The 17618-nt window shown below is 38.7% G+C and overlaps 2 protein-coding genes across 11 annotated transcripts; both read right to left on the bottom strand.

Annotated features, from left to right (window-relative positions):
• Window positions 1–78: 78 nt before the first annotated feature.
• On the bottom strand, window positions 79–8665 carry grinaa (glutamate receptor, ionotropic, N-methyl D-aspartate-associated protein 1a (glutamate binding)). 3 transcript variants are annotated; one of them, XM_053862986.1, is made up of 7 exons: window positions 8504–8665; window positions 4691–4758; window positions 3886–4001; window positions 3510–3710; window positions 2766–2894; window positions 1962–2105; window positions 79–1686 (listed from the first exon to the last, which is right to left on the bottom strand). In XM_053862986.1, exons 2-7 carry the CDS (start codon window positions 4722–4724, stop codon window positions 1537–1539), a joined length of 774 nt encoding a protein of 257 aa, XP_053718961.1. In that variant the 5' UTR covers window positions 4725–4758; window positions 8504–8665; the 3' UTR covers window positions 79–1536. The 3 variants fall into 3 exon arrangements, with proteins under 3 accessions (XP_053718961.1, XP_053718960.1, XP_053718959.1); XM_053862985.1 differs by lacking the exon at window positions 8504–8665 and adding an exon at window positions 5004–8441 and having other exon boundaries at window positions 81–1686; window positions 4466–4758; XM_053862984.1 differs by having other exon boundaries at window positions 83–1686; window positions 4466–4758; window positions 8504–8664.
• A 179-nt stretch (window positions 8666–8844) lies between these two features.
• Window positions 8845–17222, bottom strand: mapk15 (mitogen-activated protein kinase 15). 8 transcript variants are annotated; one of them, XM_053862596.1, is made up of 14 exons: window positions 16915–17222; window positions 15795–15893; window positions 15255–15284; window positions 14733–14823; window positions 14536–14666; window positions 13828–13991; window positions 12165–12304; window positions 12033–12090; window positions 11830–11967; window positions 11641–11746; window positions 11062–11335; window positions 10730–10836; window positions 10456–10608; window positions 8845–9964 (listed from the first exon to the last, which is right to left on the bottom strand). In XM_053862596.1, the coding sequence occupies exons 1-14, from the start codon at window positions 17014–17016 to the stop codon at window positions 9779–9781; spliced, it is 1779 nt and encodes a 592-aa protein (XP_053718571.1). In that variant the 5' UTR covers window positions 17017–17222; the 3' UTR covers window positions 8845–9778. The 8 variants fall into 8 exon arrangements, 7 of the variants coding, with proteins under 7 accessions (XP_053718571.1, XP_053718572.1, XP_053718575.1 ...); XM_053862597.1 differs by having other exon boundaries at window positions 10543–10608; XM_053862600.1 differs by lacking the exon at window positions 16915–17222 and adding an exon at window positions 16657–16727.
• Between the last annotated feature and the right edge of the window lie 396 nt (window positions 17223–17618).

Here is a 17618-nt window from a genome sequence, read left to right as displayed (position 1 = left end):
AAGCACATGCAAGTTCCAGGTCGAATCTGTCAATATCGAAAAAAATGCGTCAAATACCATTCCCCACTTTATTTTTTTATTTTTATTAAATCATGGCCATTACATTTTACCTGTTTCATTTACATTTCAAATTATTATACATCAATTTCACAAGTTGGTTCTTGATATCAACAATTGTGTCGTGCGCACAATGCGTCATGAAAAAAAAAAAGATATTACTTGTGTTAAGACTTTAATTTTGAGGGTAGATTGCTGCAAGGTGAAATTAGGTGAGACACGTCGGTTGCAAACGATAGCAACATTACTGATGCGGCTGGGATTAGATATTTCTGCCAACCAAAACAGACATTTAATTCTCACTGTCTGACATAAAGAGCTAAAAGGAGCAGGGCATTCCCTAAGATAGTACTGTATGGGTTTTTATTTAAAGCAAACAGAGCTACCAAGACTTTATATAAAATGTACAATGAGAATAGACCTACAGTGTCTAAATGGAGTCGAGCCATACGGAGTAAATCTCTTAGTTGTCTATTGATACACTTGTGAGTTAAATATCTTCACACCAGGTCTGAGTGAGCTGCCATTATCCTCCCATAAAAATCTAAAAATAAATAGACAATAAGCAATAAGCTACTGTATGCACTGAAATGGAACTTGAAGTTAATAAGATAACAGTGGGGGAAGTTCCTCCGGGTGTTCACTGTCATTTGACACCCCACTGTATCAAAGATGCCTTTCTTTGCAATCTTTCATAAAGGTCAGAAATCCAAATTCATCACATGATTCACACATTTAATTTACATACAGTCTTCAATAAAGATAAACATCAATCCAATAAATTAGAACTTCAAATTCAGGTGACATTACATTACTATATTTAAGTTATGATACAGGAAGGCTAATGTCCTTTTAAGCCAAGCATCAGTGTCAAAGTCAACCCAGTTTACCTTTCGGACAGCTATAACATTAGCATCAATCACAGTAACACATGTAACTATTTTCTGCAGTGACAAGTAAGACCTTATAACAGTGAGGTCCTCACTTTTTTGTGTTTCCTTTGTTCCCATGCAGAGTGGCAGAGGCAACAAACAGAAACAGGTTAGAAAAACAATAAGAAACTCATAAGGAAGGAATTTTCACCAGCAATGTAGCAGGCAAAGCGTGTTGACTCCATCATATTTAGTCAATGACTTGCGAGGTGGTGTACACTGAAGTCACCCATGCACGCACCGGTAAAACATGCAAACTTCAAACACTGAGTTGCACTGTGGGTTTTGAATCATAAACCCTCCTTTTATGGGTCCAGTGCCAACTACAACACTTATTTAATAAACGGACAGAGGTAAGTGGGAAAAAAACAAAGAGGTCGGTAAACAATAAATCGGTTGCATTCAATGATTAGTGCATGTGGCACTGGGAACAGTGAGGTCAAATAAAAACTAAGAATGGTGTTGAACTGTTTTCAGACAGTTGGCATCATGTCGCACAAAGGAGAGCACTATTCAATCCTCGCTGACTTCTTGAAGAGCAGCAGCTTCATTCACGGGAGTGTCCCACAAGAGACAGGATGAAGAGGAAGATGTTGACAATGTCAGTGAAGAGATTTAGGGAGGCAAAAATGTATTCCTCCGGACTCAGTGCCAGCTTCTTGTTGCCCAGGAGGAGCTGAGTGTCCACGGCCAAAAACTGCGGAAAGATACAAAGGCACATAACATTGTCACCATGTCAAGTAACTGACTGGACAGATAACACATGACTACATCGCCATGCTTTATTATTGATAAACAGAAATTATATACAGTTGCATGTGTGTTTGAGCACTTGAGTTTTTTGTAGCTAACGTATACATGTGTTCTTTCACAGACTACCATTTTAATGGTGCAAATATTGCTATAAAGGCAGTCTAATCTAGTCTAATGTCTGTTGATATAATACTTTGTAATTTATCAGTGCAGGCTTACGCAAGTGAACAGGAGCGCCCCCAATGAACCGTAGACAATGTGCATGATCTTGTTGCGGATGAACATGCAGAGGATACCGAAGACCAGCAGCACAATCACGCAGACAAAGAGAACTCCCTGGCAGGACGTGAAGTCATACTTGGTCTGTTGTAGAGATAAACAGAGAAGAGCACAATTACATAACATATAGTTGAAATAGGCTGTCATTTGTGGTTTACTGGTGGCAATAATTACATTTTCTATTGCTAATACCTCTTCATTATTCAGATAGATAGATAGATAAAGAGACTTCCCCTGCCTCTCTCTGTCTGTGTTCAGATCACATCCTTCAGAGGAACTATAAGCTTGATGAGTTGTGAATTCCAGTAACTGCTACCACCATCTTCTCTTCCTTGTCTTGCCAATAATTTTCTGTAAAATCTGGGCTCAGATTGGCTGCGACGAGGAGTTCACATTTTTCAACTTCTGTATTTGATTCCTTTGAACGCCTAAAACATGTTGCTTGAAACAGTCAAGTTGTGACGCTGTCCACATACCTAAAGTATAGTGGATCCACAGATCAATATTATAACATCATAATACACCAATTAGACAAGTGAATTTACTCCCATCCCAAACTTCCATAATGAAGATTTTTCTCATTAACATGCTAGTAGTAACCCTTTATGTCCAATCATTTTCAAGCAGCAGCATTCTTAAATATAAAGTTTAAAAATATAAGAGTCGGTGTATTAGAGTTATACTGCATTTCTAAGGTTGTGTGTTTAATGAAAATTTCATTTTCAAGAATGGCCAAACACTAACCTGCATTGAGAAGAGAACCACAGAGAAGCAAACAACAGCTGTGATGCCAACAGCCATGATGACGCTGTCTGTCCGGTAAAAGCTTGCGATCATGCCCACCATGTAGGACAAGCTCACCGTCACGATCAACTGCAAGACAAACACTGACTTTAGTCAAAAAAATGACATAGCAGTGTACGATCAAACGTATTTTATAACAAAGGCTATAAACTCAAAAGTATGAATGATGTAGTAAAGATGGTTATTCTCTTCACACTGGTTGGACTCTAGGAGTCTGTGCTAAGGAGATTTAAAAAAGTGGACCTCGTCTTTAATGCTCTGGATCAGGATTGTGATGGACCTTCTACCAATGGAATATTTAACATTCCGCTCAAAAGGCGAAGTTTCTGATTTTCATTGTGTGTGGAATCCATTTCTTGACTTATTGGGACACAGGTTAGCTCACTTGTTTTGGAGAGTCTTACCAACACCAGACTGATGACAGTTGCAATGCGGAGTAATGTTTGTGCTCTATTGTGTGATGGGACGCTGCTTTTTTTTTTTTTTTTGATGGGGGTTGTTACCATTTTAAATCACAGAAAAAAGTATGTACATACAAATGACAATGATAGTACATGTTTGAAAAAAAAAGTATGAACGATGTACATCTGTAATTATTTCATTTCAGAATGGCATTAAATATCTCATTATTGACTACAAAACCTTGTGTTAAAATCAACTGTGAAAACCAATATTGGCTCTCACCAGTGCAATCATGTTCCAGGGGTGTCGACGGCGGAAGTCTCCACAGCAGCTTAGGACGATCAGAGCTACAAGGAAGACCGCGTAGGAGACGTAGTACATCCATGGATTATTTTGCACGAAGAACTTTGCGTCGTCAACAAAGGTGCAGACGGCCACAAAGCTGAAAACGATGAGCATCTGCATAGTGAGGACCATGTAGACCTGACAATCAGGAAGAAAACATGTTCAAAATACTACTAATATTGAGTTGACTACAAACATGGTTTGACAGGGAAAGACTTGCTTTGATTTTAAATTTATGTCTTGTTAAGAGCTTGAAAAAGTCCTCAAACTTTAAAATTAACTTGTATTAAGACAGACTTAACATAAAACATACTTTTCGGATGAAATTATGCCGGGCAGTCTTATCGTCAAAGACTGAGTTGGTGATATCGCCATTATCATAGTAAGCAGGAGGGGCGTCACCATGGTATCCAGGACTCATCATAGGATCTGAAAAAAAAACGTGAGGATAGCGCTTACCAGTTCCCTGCAGTGAGACAAATATTGGGGTGGGAAAATAGTACAATAACTCATTAAAACTACTTTGTTTATTTTATTCCCAGTGTGACAAACACACTGCACACATTAAAATATGTACAGTGCTGGCAATTCAGTGGCTCTCTAGTGCACGCTGAATAGAGAAAGAAAAACTCCACAGAGACCAGGTTAATCCATGCAAATTTAAAGCAGAAGTTTTACTTTCAGAAATGTTCCACTTGTATTATTTTGACCTGCAGTGTAGATAAACAGACAGGAAGAATGGAGGAAGAATTTCAACATAAATGGCAAGTTTTGACCATAAGATTCTGCATCATCACACTGCAACATTTGATATCTTTTGAACTGCTTCAGTATAGTTTTAACTTTTCAGGGCACTAATGCTGTCATATTCATTACATGTTTTCACCACTCACCATTGAGTCCTTGCTGATAGGGGCCAGGTGCATAAGGCCCCTGAGGGTATGGGCCTTGGGCATAGGGAGCCTGAGGATAGGGCATCTGTGGGTACGGTGCCGGACCAAAACCAGCATGGGGTGGTGGGTACACTCCACCAGGGCCTTGGTTATAATTTGGAGCGGGCATCCCGAATCCTGCTGGGGGAGGCCCATACATGTTGTTATGCATGGGGTTTGTCTCACCCATAGTAGGGTAGCCTCTTTTGTCCTGTGACATGGTCGGCTAAACAATCCTCTTGTTCAAGAACAATCTAGAAAAAGTAAAAGAGAAGAATCAGAATGATTGAACATCAAATTCTTGTTAACAAACTACTTTGATCTGCTAACATGCTGACCTCAACAAACATTTTCACCCAGTAACCCACAGTGATATATTGTGTGCCAAACTGCGGAAGTTTTATACTGACAACAGAATTAGTTTATCTTTTTTCCATTTGGAATTCATAACTATAATAAATATTATATATTGTATTATGATTATCATCCAACTACTTACGCAAAGATTTGTTGCAATACAACTTCTCTGCCCGCAGTTTAGATTTACAGATGTTCGGGGTTTAGTGGTATCTTGCATTGTCACCTTAAGAGCAAAGTGTTTTATTCCCTTGCGGAAGAACAGGGTCCTTTTCTTTCAAAGCAATTGGACAATAAAGATGACTGAATAGGGACAAAGGCAAGCCTTTAATTCTTTCATGGAACTTGTTGACTCCAGAGGTAGCGAAAGTGTTCAGGATCAATAACGGTGAAGAGTAGTGGCACACCAATAATTTGACATAGTGACGATTAAGTATTAAATTAGTCACAGATGGATTTATTAGTCAACTAGTTGTGATGTCATTGTTCTCTTAGATCCAAGCAGAAATGCCAAAATACTGAAAGCATGGGATCATTTCACAAGTAACACGAGCCATTCATACCACATTTTGAGCGGTTACAATTAAAATATAAAGTTTGCAAATGGCATCTAAACCAATTTAAAGGCAATTTAAAGACTGTGACAGTTGAGCTCGTGACACTGACTGAGGCTGACTTGCACTGGGGATTTTTAACAAGCAGAAAATGTTATCATTTAACAGTTGCTCTTTTTAAAATGCACTTTTTATTCATTTGGTTATTATGCAAGCATTTCTCCATTCAGGTTTTATCCTGTTTCCCCTTTTGTAAGAATTGCCCAACACAGATAAATTGGCCCTAAACAGTGTATATTGATCACTGATTTAATATCTGTAGTTGATTTACAAAACTGTAATAAACAATTATAACCAATAAGCCGCTTCATTTCCACATATATGTCTGTTTAAATATCAACATGGATATTAAAACAGAATACCAAATCTGGTTCCACACACAAGATGTGATTGTTGTATGCCTTAAAATAAAGCATCCTTGTGTTTAACTGATTTAAAGTTCTGTAAAAATGTCAATCATTGTGACTTCCCAATGCAGTCACAAGTGGGTTCACAGCCTTCAAAGGAATTCACACAGTTCTCTTGACCACGCTGTGTTGCAACAGCTTGTGGAGAGAAATGATCAGCGCCAGTGATGAGAGTCTAGCACAGTAAACACTGCCCTCACTGGATACTGCTGATATCCATCACTAGGGGATTAAGGTCAAAGACGATTGTGAGTCAGGAAAGCGAGTTAACACAACTTGACACAGCCGTCACACCAGCAAACAAATACAATAATCCTGACAAATATCAGAGGAGATATTATATGCTATATGCTACTATATGCTATACTATTAAGTTATTAATTTTTCAAACTGAAAAAAAATGAATTTGATGGAAAGGATTCAAGTTTGTTAATGCAATTTCAACACCCTACATGTACGCATACTTTCTGAAGATACTATCAGACCTTGTGTTCAAGCAGCACTCTGTTTCATGCTGTGTCAGCAGCGGCACTGCTGATGTAAAGCTGCAGACACACTCGCGCAGACAGATTCATCAAACTACACTTGCTGAGTAACAGTGTGACGCATGAAGCATTGCGATGGTAAACGCAATTCAATGTTTTCGTTTTAGATTAGATCATAATATGACTTTATGTCTTTACTTTATGATGAGATGTCTGCATTGAATGTTATTAAAATATGGAGAGTAGATAGCAATCTTCTGCTTGAACTGTTATTGTTATTTTTATTGTTTGTGATGACAGCTATCATATCAATAGCTATAAGGCTACCATTCTGGAAAGCACAAACACTTGTTTGTTGTGATTCGTGCTTCTCTAGGGATATTGGGTCTGGACTCATCTCATATACTGTATTTCAGCTTTCTTTTTGGAAGTAGTTTAATTATTTTCTTTTTTAAATACTAACAAAACAACAATGTGATTCATGTTTTATACTCAACATTTTTCATACAAGACACATGATATCTGTTTTTTACAATGACACTGTTGTTTGGGGAAAAACAAATCAATTCAAATTAATAATTGACAACACTGAACAAAAACATTTAGGCTCTTAATAAACTTGAGGAAAAGTATCAAGGAGATGATTGATGTTACGCCAGCAATTATGCCAGGATATGAAGGTCATCAGGGATTTCCACAGAAGCTGATCAGCAGATTGCCAGCTCATTGGTGAGTCTCACTCACCGTTGGACAACCTTCAGCATCAAACCCAGAGCTACAGAAACTGACGGTTCCTTCTTCAACCCTCTTTCCACGCTTGTTCGCTCACATATTTAGCAATTCAGTATTCTTTCTCTGGAACTCTGCCACATCACATCCAAACAGATGACCTGTTTTGAACTGCATAACGTGTCTCCAACTCCCTCACCACATCCAAAACCTCCTCCTCACTGTTCTTTTTCTTGTTACTTTTCAGTCCTTTTTTCTCTCCAAGCATGACAATTTTAAGATCAATGCGCAGACATTCTTAGTCTAACCTCTGCTCCCTCTACAACAGGGATGCCATCCCATCTTACACAACTAATAGCTTTAAATGGTTCTTTCTAAACTCCTTCCCCAGTGGAGGAGTTCAAGCTCCAAGCAAAACAAAAACAATTCAGGGGTCAGAGTGGACACAGTATTAGGCTGTCATGAAGAGTGGTATAAAAACGTGGGTCTGTATCCATGTATTGATGGCTGGAGTTTACATAAAAATATGTTTTTATTATTTATTAAAAGCCTTACACAGAATCCAAGAGATTTGGACACAACAGAAACGTGGTTTACTACTATTATACAAAAGATATGTGTTTTGGTTTCTTATTTGATTTTGGATTTAAAGCCTTTGTCAGTGCAGGAAAAAAAAGTATTTTGTTTTGTTCTTGATGACATCATTGAGGCATCAAAGCTGTTTGGTTTCAATGAAATGCATCTAGTCACGACCTAAAACCAAACATTTGAGGCATTTTAGAATAGGCCTCACCAGTGCATCAGTTTCGGTAGCAACACAGACACGCAGATGGTCAAAATATTACCTTCCTTCTGCCCATTTCTGCTTTCACTATAAGCAACAGTTGAAGAGCTCATGCAATAACACATTCATGAAACGCAGTGCTGCCCTATTTACAATGTGTCTTAAAATCATAATGCTCCACAAGCAAATCAAGACCCGGCTTAAGATGACTAGCCCAAAACAAAAAGCAGAACCATAATAAACCCCCCTCGACGAAGCACCTGCAGCAACCGAAGCTCCATCCAGAACACTGTGGCGCTCGCAGATGATTCACACTGACTGGTTATTTATATCGAAGTATTAGACGTATAAAACCACGTTGTCATTTTGATATCGATCGACTATGATGATTCCGTTATTTGCACGCTGAACCGCCCATCTTTATAACGGAAAACGCAAGTGTCCCGGATGGTTTACATGTCGCCCCAACACCATTGCAGTTAGCAGGCGATTCTGTTGTGGCCAAAATGCTAAGTAATAGTCGTGGGAGTGACGACTGATGCTAATCGTCGGTACTAGGCGTTCGTTTCAACAGATTAATAATTAACCGCAGAAGAAACACGCAAATAAACCATCACACGTACCTATTTTGATGTCCACACGTCGAGACGGAGATTAACGGCGCTTGTTTTGTGAAGTGCGTCTCTCAGTCACCACAGCGCCTCCAACTCATCAACTAGGTCGAAAGCGGCTGACGTCATCGCACGACGACGTCACGTGGGCCGTGGAACTCTCTGGTCGTTTCTCAGTACGACACCGTGGTTCTCTGTTGTGACGCAGTAATTAACAGCGTGTTGCAAAAATGATGTCGCTTTTAAAGTTAGAAAAAATATAGACATGTGTTCACTTTGCAATGGCGTGTTTATGTTGTCTTTTTATTCCAAAATACAAAGGACTCCAAAAGATCAACTTTTTATTCCCGGCATATCCAAGGTCGACTCAAGGGGGTAGAAGAATTTCCACTCCCGAAAAGCAAAGAATGTTCCAGTAAATTGGAAATGATCAGTGCATTTTTTATATATATATATTATGCTATTTAGCAAGAGAAAAAATACAAAACATTAAATATTGAATCCCACTATCAATTGAAATATGATACATAATTGCAAAATATTGAAGACACAAATATGAACCACGATGAGTGGATTATTGCATACTTTTTTTTTTTAAATCAAGTTGACTTAAAGTACAGTTTATGAACTTGTGCAACAAAATAAAAATAAACTTCCTCGCCTTAGTCTTAAAATCACATGGGCTGCACAACGTCCAAGCCTGATGCAGACAGTTCTGCGTGACCTGATTCGTCATGAGCAAAAAGGCACATTAAATCCATTTTACAATTTACATATCTCACAGTTCCCTCAGTTCATGTGATAGTCACATTAACAAGGAGGTACGGTTATTTACGGTTGGTGATGACAAAGCAACTACGGAGTCCTATTGCAACACAATCCTGACCTCTCAAACTTCAAATATCACTCACAACAATGAAAACAGACACTAAAATTGGGGAGATTTGTCATTTGTCAAGTAAGGAACCAGCTTAAAGCTGATGGTGTTGATGAAAGTTAAAACGTTCTTGTTCATTTATAATCTAATTGGCAACCCAACAGTGATACAACAGTTCTGAACATCATGTACAATGTGTGTGCTTTAAATGAAACAATATTTTTTTGGCCAACCAAACACGAATAAAAACCTTAATATTGCCAATTCCTGAAATACATCGTAAATTCAAAATATTGTCAGGTTTGTTTTGTTGATGTTTATACTGTATTTTCTATTTGTGGATTTATTACAGAAATGTCAATGGTATACAGGAGAATGATGCGTAACGGTATTGAATCTATGCCAGGTATTTACTGATAAGGCCGACTTGGCAGCAGATTGTCCAGTGCTGTCTTCTTGATGGTTCCATAGGCCTGGGAGTAGCTTCCAAGTTTGGCTCGTGGGTCCCCTGAAGCAGCCACATTACAGTTGGTCTGAAACACCTTCTTGCTGAAACGGAGCGGTGGATGAGCCTCATGACTTTTGGGCCGCTGCTTCTGTAATGAGTATGGGAATTCAAGACATCAAACGCTGCAAAAATAACTATATTTTACATTCTACGTTCTGATGGGAATGTGTGTCAAAATCAAACTTCCATGAAGTAAAATATATGTGTCACTGTCATGGGACTATAATTAAATGTAGGTAAATGCCAAGTTCGTTTAGACAGACATCACGGGATGGAAAGGATTTACAACATTTCACAATTAGAATTGCCTTGTAATAGCTTAACTTAGTGGAATGTTCATTGGACCGAAAGCATCGTTTCATAAAGAGCAGATAGGCATTCACAATCCTGAATAAATTTGCTTTAACAATTTCAAATCATTTGGTCACATAGATAAATTTTTCAGGCTGAAGTAAAAAGGAAAAGAAGGTGGAGAAAGAATCAGGGTTGAAAGTGAAAAGAAGAAACACAAGCTCTTAGAAGGCACATAACAGATGCCTTGAATCACCAGTTACTTAATGTTGATGAAATTACACTAACCGGGTTAATAGCCTTAACATTTAGTCCTGCAGACAGAGAAGATTCCTTCCTGCGAACCAACATGTTGTTCTGTGTGTGGGTTAGTACCAAGGAGAAGGAGCATTTATGGGCTGTTGGGACCGATCTACCATGCTGGAGGATCTGGTCAATGGACTGCAAGAGAGCACAGAGAAAAAATTCCCTATGTTAACCCCAAACATCACCAGTTATTGAGGAACACGATGTTAAAAGAAAGAAAATAAGATGTTAATAGCTCGTAGTTAATACGGCGTACAGAATGAGTTGTGGCGGCCTCTGCTGGTGATCTTGTCAACCCTCTTTCAAGTTCTCTGCTTGGCTCATGGTGCAGAGAAACTACTGGGGGCTTCTGAACAAAATCATCTGCAGAAAAGAAAAGTGTAACCAGAATAAACATTTTGTTTGAGCCCAAAGTAGAGCCTGTAAATGGCATTATTTCTGTACAAGCAGTATACTAATGTCATACAGACTTAAAGTTTTCATGTGGCTAAAAACCTAAAATATTAAAATAGTTAGAGTGTGACAAGATATGAAGTGTAATCATTAAAAAAGAAAATAGTAACCCACATTAAGTGAGATTAAACCTACTTGGGACATGAGTAATTGGGTTGTAGGTAACCTTTGACATCTGGCTGTTATCCTCAGCGAGTCGATGACTTCTAGCAAAGTCTCTGTTTGATTCCATGTTGAGTTTTTCTTCATCCTGAATCTTTTCATCTTGGTTACCATTTAGATGACTGATCCCATTCACATTGCCACTCTCTGTTTTTTCTTTGCCTTGTTCTCTTTTAGTAGTTCCAAATCCACTTATAGGTTGAATTACATTCAGCATCCCCATGTTTGTTCGCCTCTCCAGCATCATCTGTAAGTAACACACATGCCACATCAATTAAAAGCTCCAAAATAATAAGACCTAAAAAAAATTGAATATATATAAGTGATTGATGGAATAACTGAAAAAATAACTGGGAAAAAAAAAAAAAAAAAAAAAATATATATATATATATATATATATATATATATATATATATATATAGTAAGAAAAAATGCAGGCAAAGGGGCAATGACTAAAGGGGCAAGGATTATTAGAAACAGTGGCCACAACGTGCACAGAGAAGCCTTGTACTATAGTCCAGAAACTACAGTATGTAAAATTCTGTACAGTACCTCATAAAGTTTGTTGCGGTACTGAACAGCAGATAAGTGGGCATCATCTTCGAGCGGCAGCACCACATCATAAGAGAGCGCAGGCTCCTTGGCTGTGTTGTGGAATCTGAAGGATTTAAAAACAACAATCAGATATATTCATCCCTAAGACAAAACAAGAAAAGAAGTAATTTGTCTCATTGGCTGTACTTGGCTACATATGGATGCTGAAGAGCTTGCTCAGCTGTCAGTCGCTTGTCAGGATTGAAAACCAACAATCCTTTTAGAAGGTCCAGAGCATCAGAAGGCGCTGACGGCTGAATGAGACACTCCAATGATCTCTGTGGCCTTTGGAGGGATAGGTGAGTATTTCATTATTTATTTTTAAATAAATACAGTTGGGATGTTCTCACTTGAGCATCATTCTCTGGATGATAGATGATCCATACTCTGACTGGATGGCATGGACATCTGAAGAGTTTTAAATCACATGGGTGTTTCACTTTGAAGGAAGAGCATGAGCACAGTACAAATTATGTTTTTACCTTCAGGGCTGGGGTGAGGAATGACTCCCATGATCCGTTCTATTTGGTTAATTGTTGATGTTCCTGGAAACAGCGCCTTGCCAAGCAACATCTCTCCCAGGATGCAGCCGAGGCTCCACATGTCCACACCCTTGGTGTACCTGCAGAAAGAAAATAAGTGTACCGTCTATTTTCGGTTTTTTTACGTCCCCCCAAGAGGCAATGGCTCAATGGCTTTGGTTTGTTTGTTCGGTTAAAAAAAAACTTGAATGGAAATGTGTGAAATGGGATAAGGAACAAATTATTGCATTTTGGGAGTGATCCAGGAATTCGTATGTAGGATTCTTTGACATTGACAGATATGAACTTATTTCGGCATTTGTGCCAGATTGGCTTTTGGATCCATATATGTTTGAAGGATACTTTGTCATTGGGAGATTGTGTTGTTTTGTGTTGATTGTGTGAAGCTGCTTGGCTGCGATTTCACCCTCTATGACTGCTATTTTAGTCTTCAGCTTACATTGGTCACTGCTGAATCATTCATGTGTGACAGAGATCTCCAACAAAGTCAACCGTTTTTCACTTTCTGGCAGTGTTACTCATAACATTACTCTTAAACAAAGTAGCCAATCTATAAAGAACAGAACAGAAATTAAAATATTAAACATTATTTACTGTATATATTTTGTGCAATCAGGCAAATAGTCCTAATAAAGTGGCGTCCGACTAATAAACATTTAAAGGATATGTCTAAACAGCATGAGATTAACAGGATGGTCATGACTGTGTCTTCCTTTCTGTTTCTGTGTGTTTCTGCTCTTTCATTGTGAAAGACAACGCTCATGATTATGGATTGACTATGGACACAAACTTTTATTTGCCAACGCTGGAGCTGATGTAAATGGATGGAAAATGAACTCTTTTTGTAGACTGAGTGGTCAATATCTGTTGCAGCAAGCATCTATTTGACATGGAGTACATGTGAACCCTTAACAGCAATAACAGGGATTCATTGACAAATGTATAAAAATGTCAAACACAGTATTATAAATTGTCTTACAGCATGTTTATCAACCACGGGACCTGCTAATGCTGTTATCGAGATCGGAGCATGAATCATGCTGTAAAAAATTGCCCTTCAATTACGGTTACTGACGTTTGTGATCAATGGCCAATGACCTACCCTATAGTAATGGCTTGCTCCACTACTGTACGGTGGCCTCAGCAGGACACAAGGAAAGTCTCGTAGAAACACCTGAACAACATAAATTAGTTCCAATGGCACCCATTGTTCCATGTTTAAGCTACTGCCGGGATGAGCAACATAGTATTTATAGAAGCTGCTCTTGCAGAGTTGCTTCCCTTGCAATGATTTTGCTGAATAAAATATAATTGAACGAAAGAAGTTAAAGAGATCATAAAGTCATTGACCAAGTTTCAGACAGCAATTTCCCACACAGACTGATTCAGTGAGTACAGGCTGACTGGTCAATTTCCATTGAGCTCCCATTCCATTCCATGCTGAGTTGTTGTCCGTATGTTGTCAAAAGGATTATAATAGACTTCATTTGTCATGCATTCAGGAAATAAATGTTTTATGCCCTGTTGTTTCAATTATTATGAATAAAACTAAATCACCTAAGGAACAAACTGAAGAACCGACAGTATTTCCCAACAGGGGTACCTTGTGGATCCCAGCAGGATCTCGGGCGCTCGATACCATCGTGTTGCCACATACTCAGTGAGTGCCGGATTCGTGCCATGCTCTTGAATTTGGTTGAGTGACCTGGCCAGGCCAAAGTCACACAGTTTAACAGAGCAATTGGTGTCCAGGAGAACGTTGGAGGGCTGTATTGAAAACACAACACGAAACAAACATTGAATGTTTTCTAAGATGATAATGCTAATAGTTTAGTTTCATATTGTAAAACTTGACCCGCACACTATATATTTTAACAACTTCATTTTCGCATGATCAACCATTAAATAATGACCAGTGTTCTAATGGTAGAACATCATTCCACTGATCACATGCATGCAGGGGTTAGGCCTAAAGAAGCTTATTGCTAAAACTTCAAAACTAGTGTGGACGATTGCCAGTCTCTAGCGGTCAACAGTGTCCATCACATTTCTTGGAATCGTTTCAAAAGCATACAGCCAGGGACAGGGCTACCACAGAGGTTTGTGAGCAGCTTTTTCCCATGGAAAATCGAGGTTCAAGGACATGTCAGAACAGTAGCGCCCAACCTTCCATTTCAAGAAGCCACGTTGTGTAGCATCTTCCTTCCTCAGTGCACTTTGTTACATGCTATCCATGTGCGGAGAAGAAGCCCGTGCACTGCTATTAAAAGTGTAATAACAGGTATGACCAGTAACATATTTGCAGACTTACCTTCTGGTCTCTGTGGATGACGTTCCCCGAATGTAGATATTTAGCTGCCTTTAAGAGTTGGTACATCACATAACGTTTATGAATGTCTTTAAGCAAAGTTCCTTTTTTAATAACAGCATGTAGATCAGTCTCTGAAAAGTACAAAAAATGAACCGCTGTAAATCACCAGCTAACCTGACCAATCCCTCAGAACTCACCCATATATTCAAAGATGAGATAAATATCTTTATCATTGTGAGCTCTGATGACATTGAGGAGCTTGACAATGTTTGGGTGATCGCCAAACTCCTGCATGGACAGTAGAACATCAGGCAATGGTGTAATCTTGCAGGTACACATATCAAACACCAGTTTTGACCTGAAATATCCAGCTCACTCTGAGCCAAGGTTATAGTTATACAACTGTCAACCCTGAGGCCGCAACAATAAACAGAGGAGTTAAAGAGGCAGATTATTAAACAGTGGCAAGACTGAAGGTTATATAAATGTAGGTCAGCGGATTAGGTGCTGCTCAGAAATATGTGGCAAAAACTACCCAGCCACAAGTTTATTCATGTATCTGAAGAACAAACCATATCTATCCTGGACTGCGCTCTGATCATATCCTTGTTTTGACTTTAACATCTTCTTCTGTTTCATATGCAATTATGCCAGTGTTGCGTGAGACATTGCTTGTAAGATTACTGATGGAGTGGAAACAAAAAGTTTTTAAAAATTACCTGTAAGAGTAATATTTCTCTGAAGGTGCGCTGCAAAAAAACAAGAAATATGCATGTGAATAAAACAGGCAGCTCAAACTGTAGAATTTGCATTTACTTCCAACACTTGTCATTGTTATTGTGACGGGAGATGTAATATCCCTCCAACATGTGTTGGTTCTGCCTCAAGGTCCTAGAAACTTCACAAATAAGTCACCATTTTTGGACATTCCACACCACATTTAGTAGCCTGGTAGTGGCTCTACTATTCTATCTGGTGAATGACATAACCACGCACCTCAAAGGGAGGCAACATTGAGAGGAAAAAAAAGTAATATAACTGATACTAACATTTTAGTCTTGGCTAAATGTTCAACATATTTGTCACTTGTGGGCAACTACAATCCATTGACAAACATGTTTGTCAAGGATGTTTCCTGCAGCAAATGTGTCTGTTTTAGTCTTAAATTAAACACTGCCATTATCCCACCTAATTCTATGACCAATGAAGGGAAATATCCAGCCACATCATATATTTATGTTTAGAATACAGGTACAAACCTGAGCATCTGTCCTGTTTCTGAAGGCATCAAAAATCTTCTTTACAGCCACAATGTCACCCGTCTGTCGGTCAACTGCCTTCCAGACGATTCCATATGCCTGTGACAGACGCCCTGCTTATTATCACAGTATCATAGACAATATATTTGTGCAGCTGAGATTGTAATCAAACAATCTTAACATTTGGCACTTGATGATCAGTTCATTTATCAGACTCTTATTCGGCACCCACAACCCTTGAAATGGTGAAATTGAAGAATGGAAACAAGGGCTTTCAAAGGTCTCATGCAGTCCTGACATGACTCATGGCTAAGAATAATAGTAGGGAGGGGGCGGGTCACTATTGTTGCTTATTATTAGTATAAGTTAATGACAGACACAATCTTGCTGTTTTGAATGTATTAGGAAAATTGTCATGTTTTAACCATCATTGTAATCGACCATGTTGTGGTCAGTTAGTCCATAAATTAAATAAGTAAATGCATTTTTTCCTTCCTATTTTTCATCAATTCTCTGAGTACCATCCATCAATCTTTATAGCTTCCATTTCTATTTGTTTTGGGGTTGTTTTTTTTTTTTTTATTTCTTGTATATTGTTGTTATATCTCTATGTATCCGTGTGATCACAAATATCGCAAATTCCTGCAGAAAAAAAATCTTGTCGAATCAAGCTCTCGCTGCGTCTGAACACAGTACGTCACGACAGCTGTAGGAGAAATACATAACTAATCACATAAGTAAATACTCTCCAACTCATGTTATACTGTGTTAATTGACCCCCCCGGAGCACGAGCGCAGGTGCGTATCTCAGGAGGAACAGGTTGGATGAGGCCACAGGTAACCACATGTACGTCGCTGTCACCTTGCTACGTGGCAGCAGAGGTTCGTAATGCTGTTAGTAACTGTGTAGCAACGAGGGAGGAAGGGAGGTCCGAGTCAGGCTCGCAAGGGGGAAAAAAAGTCTGTCACCTGACAAGAAACACCACAACAGGAAAACAAAACTTACAGCTGAGGAAACATTGTTTAACAGTTACAAAGTTAAATTATAACACGATCGTGCTGTGCTTCCAAAAAATCCTTTTAAAAAACAACATTATTTAGTTGTGAAAAAAACACTCACCCCTTTTCCAAGTCTTTTCTTGATCTCATATTTCAAAGTGATGTGTTCTTCAACTTCGTTGACGTTCGTTGATTCGTATGGTTTGTTCATGTTTGTTTTCATCGCCCAGGGAGCAAACCAAGGTAATGCAGCAGTGAAATACTGGAACTAGTGAAGCTTATTAAACGATCCAACCGTATAAACGACAGCGTGCACTTAGTTTCAACCTTCCCGTCCTCCTCCGCACTCCCTACACGACCAATGTCTGCACTAAATGGTCAATAAGACCTGTGTATGTCCTCTTGTTGTGAAGTTCGGAGTACACCGACATACGCGCACCGGGGAGAGTAGGCAGTTCTGTCATTATTAGTCGCCCTGGAAACGAAACCTACGGCTTCCTTGTTCTTAAAGGACCCGCGGCGTTTAATGACTAACGTTGCTCTCACGTAGAACAATTTTAAATGTTGCTTTTGGGAGACTATGGCAGAATGATGGTCACAGTAATAAAATGAAAACATTATTAAAGCCACTTCTTTGATTCTTGTACTGAAGCTACGAAGTACAAAACACATTTACAAACTCTTGGAACACATTTACAAATGGTGTAGAGCTTTTCACTTCAAACAAATTTATGAACTTCCTTAGTTCAAACTTCTTCCCCCTGAGTTTCTAAGTGTATTTCCACGCTTATAAATGTGTTTTCAGTTTATATATTTGATTTTAGA

Source organism: Synchiropus splendidus, chromosome 4 (genome assembly GCF_027744825.2).
Source record: "Synchiropus splendidus isolate RoL2022-P1 chromosome 4, RoL_Sspl_1.0, whole genome shotgun sequence".
NCBI lineage: Eukaryota > Metazoa > Chordata > Actinopteri > Syngnathiformes > Callionymidae > Synchiropus > Synchiropus splendidus.
The sequence above is the reverse complement of the archived record's forward strand: the minus strand, read 5'-3'. Positions and strand labels throughout refer to the sequence as shown.